Source organism: Myotis davidii, unplaced genomic scaffold (assembly GCF_000327345.1).
Source record: "Myotis davidii unplaced genomic scaffold, ASM32734v1 scaffold221, whole genome shotgun sequence".
NCBI classification, from domain to species: Eukaryota; Metazoa; Chordata; class Mammalia; order Chiroptera; family Vespertilionidae; genus Myotis; species Myotis davidii.
In genome coordinates, this window is record NW_006293349.1 from 7,653,509 (window position 1) to 7,656,483 (window position 2,975).

The window sequence follows — 2,975 nt, forward strand, 5'->3', positions numbered from 1 at the left end:
GCCTCCGACGAGTGCTTCCTGCCCGAGGCCAAGGTCAGCCGGCAGCCCGGCCCGTCGGGGGACCCGGGTCCGGTGTCCGTCGAGAGCGGACAGCCCGTCTCCTGGACCCAGGAAGAGAACTACATCTTCAGGCTCTCGCAGTTCCGGGAGCCGCTGCAGCGCTGGCTGCGGGACCACCCTCAGGCCATCACCCCCGAGCCCTTCCAGCGCACGGTCCTCCAGTGGCTGGAGGAGGACCTGCCGGACCTGTCGGTCTCTCGCAAGAGTAGCTACTTGCACTGGGGCATTCCGGTGCCCGGGGACGACTCGCAGACCATCTACGTGTGGCTGGACGCCTTGGTCAACTACCTGACCGTCCTCGGCTACCCCAGTGCCGAGTTCGAGGCCTGGTGGCCCACCACCTCTCATGTCATAGGCAAGGACATCCTCAAGTTCCATGCCATCTATTGGCCCGCCTTCCTCTTGGGGGCCGGCCTGAGCCCGCCACACCGCATCTATGTCCACTCCCACTGGACAGTCTGTGGCCAAAAGATGTCCAAGAGCTTGGGCAACGTCGTGGATCCCAAAGCTTGCCTCGACCGCTATACTGTGGATGGCTTCCGCTACTTCCTCCTCCGCCAGGGCGTCCCCACCTGGGACTGCGATTACTATGAGGAAAAGGTGGTGAAGCTGCTTGACTCCGAGCTGGCAGACGCGTTGGGCGGCCTCCTGAACCGATGCACTGCCCAGAGAATAAACCCTTCGGGGACCTACCCGGCCTTCTGCGCCCCCTGCTTTCCCAGTGAGCCCGGCTTGGCGGGGCCGGCGGCTCGCGCTGGGCCAGAGGACTACGCGCTGGTGAGCGCAGTGGCCACGTTGCCCAGGCAGGTGGCAGACCACTACGCGAACTTTCAGATCTACAAGGCCCTGGAGGCAGTGTCCAGCTGTGTCCGGCAGACCAATGGCTTTGTCCAAAGGCACGCGCCGTGGAAGCTGAGTTGGGAGAACCCCGTGGACGCCCCCTGGCTGGGCACGGTGCTTCACGTGGCCTTGGAATGTTTGCGGATCTTCGGGACTCTGCTCCAGCCTGTCACCCCAAGCCTGGCTGACAAGCTGCTGTCCAGGTTGGGGGTCTCTGCCGCAGAGAGGGGCCTTGGAGAGCTCTCTTTCTTGCCTCGATTCTACGGACATCCTTGCCCTTTTGAAGGGAGGCGGCTGGGACCTGAAACTGGGCTCCTGTTTCCACGACTGGACCAGTCCAGGGCCTGGCTGGTCAAAGCCCATAGGACCTAGAAACTCAGTTCTTACGGTTTCTGGCTTGTGGTAAAAAGAGCAAGTGTGTTGTTTTGCATTTTCAGGAAAGTTATATTAACGTTTTCTTAAGTGTTGCACCAAATGAGCACATAAGCGATGTCCCTGTGAAAAGAGGTTTAAAACGTTTCAGGTGCCCAGCCCCCTCTTGTTTTCTCTGCCCACTCATTAACCACTGCCCTTTGTATGCCAGTGTCTCTACGATGTCTCTAAAAAGAAAGATGGGAGAGGCAACTCTGCTGAGACCATTCTTTCTTCTGGTGCCTCCTTCCAAACCAGTTAGGTTATTTACCCGGACTACCTCTCATGGCTTGTTTTCCATTGGCTGCCAGCCTCTGCCCCGGGAATCGGAGTTGGGATTGGAGGTCTCTACCTCAGCTTTAAGCCCTATTTTGTTACATATGTTGGGTCTCCTGTTAAAAAGAGATTCTTTTATTAACCTTTACAAATTCAGTGTCCTAGACTAGATGTTTATATTTTCGGTTCTTAAAATCATGACCAATGATTAATATTAGCAGTCCAATAGTTGTGCTTTGTAACACTACACTCCAACCAGTAGATGGCTCTAGTCTCACATGTGCAATTAAGATGGAGGTTCAGAGTCTTTAGAAGAAATTTGTTTTCTTTCTAATTTTGCAGAATTTAAGAAAATTTTTATTGCTTTTCTTAAAATGAGGGATAACTGCAACCACTGCTGTTTTACAGAAAGCCATAAAAAATATCAGAATCCTCAGCTTTCTTCAGACTACTGAAAAAGGACATTTAGTCTAATTAAACATTTACTATGCTAATAAGTAAATATATCAAGTTTGTTCGGACTATCTATGATAAATTGTAAAGCTCTCTTGAGGTACTTGGTATGTTAAAATTTTAAACTTTAATAACAGTAAATTTAGAGGTATGATTTAAAAAATCTTAAGTTGTTCAAAAGGGCAGTATTTTCTTTATATTTTTTAGCCATTATTTTGTTATTCACATACATAATTTACCTTATATGATTTCTTTTGGTCAATCAGCATCGATAACACAATACAGAAATTGTACAATAGTTACTATAAATGTTAATACATTTACTTTTAAGTAGTTTTTACTGATTATTTCTTATGCTCTTTTAACTTGTTATTAAAGTTTAAAAGTTTGTAAGTACCTTATTCAGATTCATACTGTTGGATTTGTTGAAGGTGGTGGTGAAGGGAGGAATGATCAATGCTCCAAGAAACTCACACTGGATTTAAGGAGCTCTCCAAGGCCCCATAACAACACAGAAAAGATGTTAAGGTATCAGTTATATAAGGACAACACTGTGAGCCAGCATTGTATCTGATAGGTGACTGATTGGACAGCCAGGCCACAGTTGAGAACTTGCCTTGAAATACCCATTCTAAGCATGGTAGCAAGCAGAGAGGGCTCATTATGAAGTAACTTATTAGGTTGCTAGTTCCCCAGATTTATTCTGTGTGCTTCTGTTTAGCTCCAGTTTCCACTGAGAGGTTGTTTGCTTGGGAACATTACTTAAAAAAGAATGCTTGAAGGTATTCTAAAGTGGAAGGATGGTTTTGACAAATGTTCCTTCAGACCTGGACTTCCCATATGACGTATTCCAGTTACCTGCTGGGATTCGTAGGGCAGATTACGGGGGCCTAGGATTGAATATATCTCCTAGGGCTGGACGGAGCAGAGTAGGG

At 48.5% G+C, this 2,975-nt stretch overlaps 1 protein-coding gene across 1 annotated transcript; it reads left to right on the forward strand.

Moving 5' to 3' along the window:
- Positions 1–3: 3 nt before the first annotated feature.
- Positions 4–2,441, forward strand: MARS2 (methionyl-tRNA synthetase 2, mitochondrial; the record flags this gene model as incomplete). Its single annotated transcript, XM_006767121.2, has 1 exon — positions 4–2,441. A coding segment is annotated over one exon (1,269 nt), but the record flags the coding sequence as incomplete, so codon positions are not given.
- Positions 2,442–2,975: the final 534 nt, after the last annotated feature.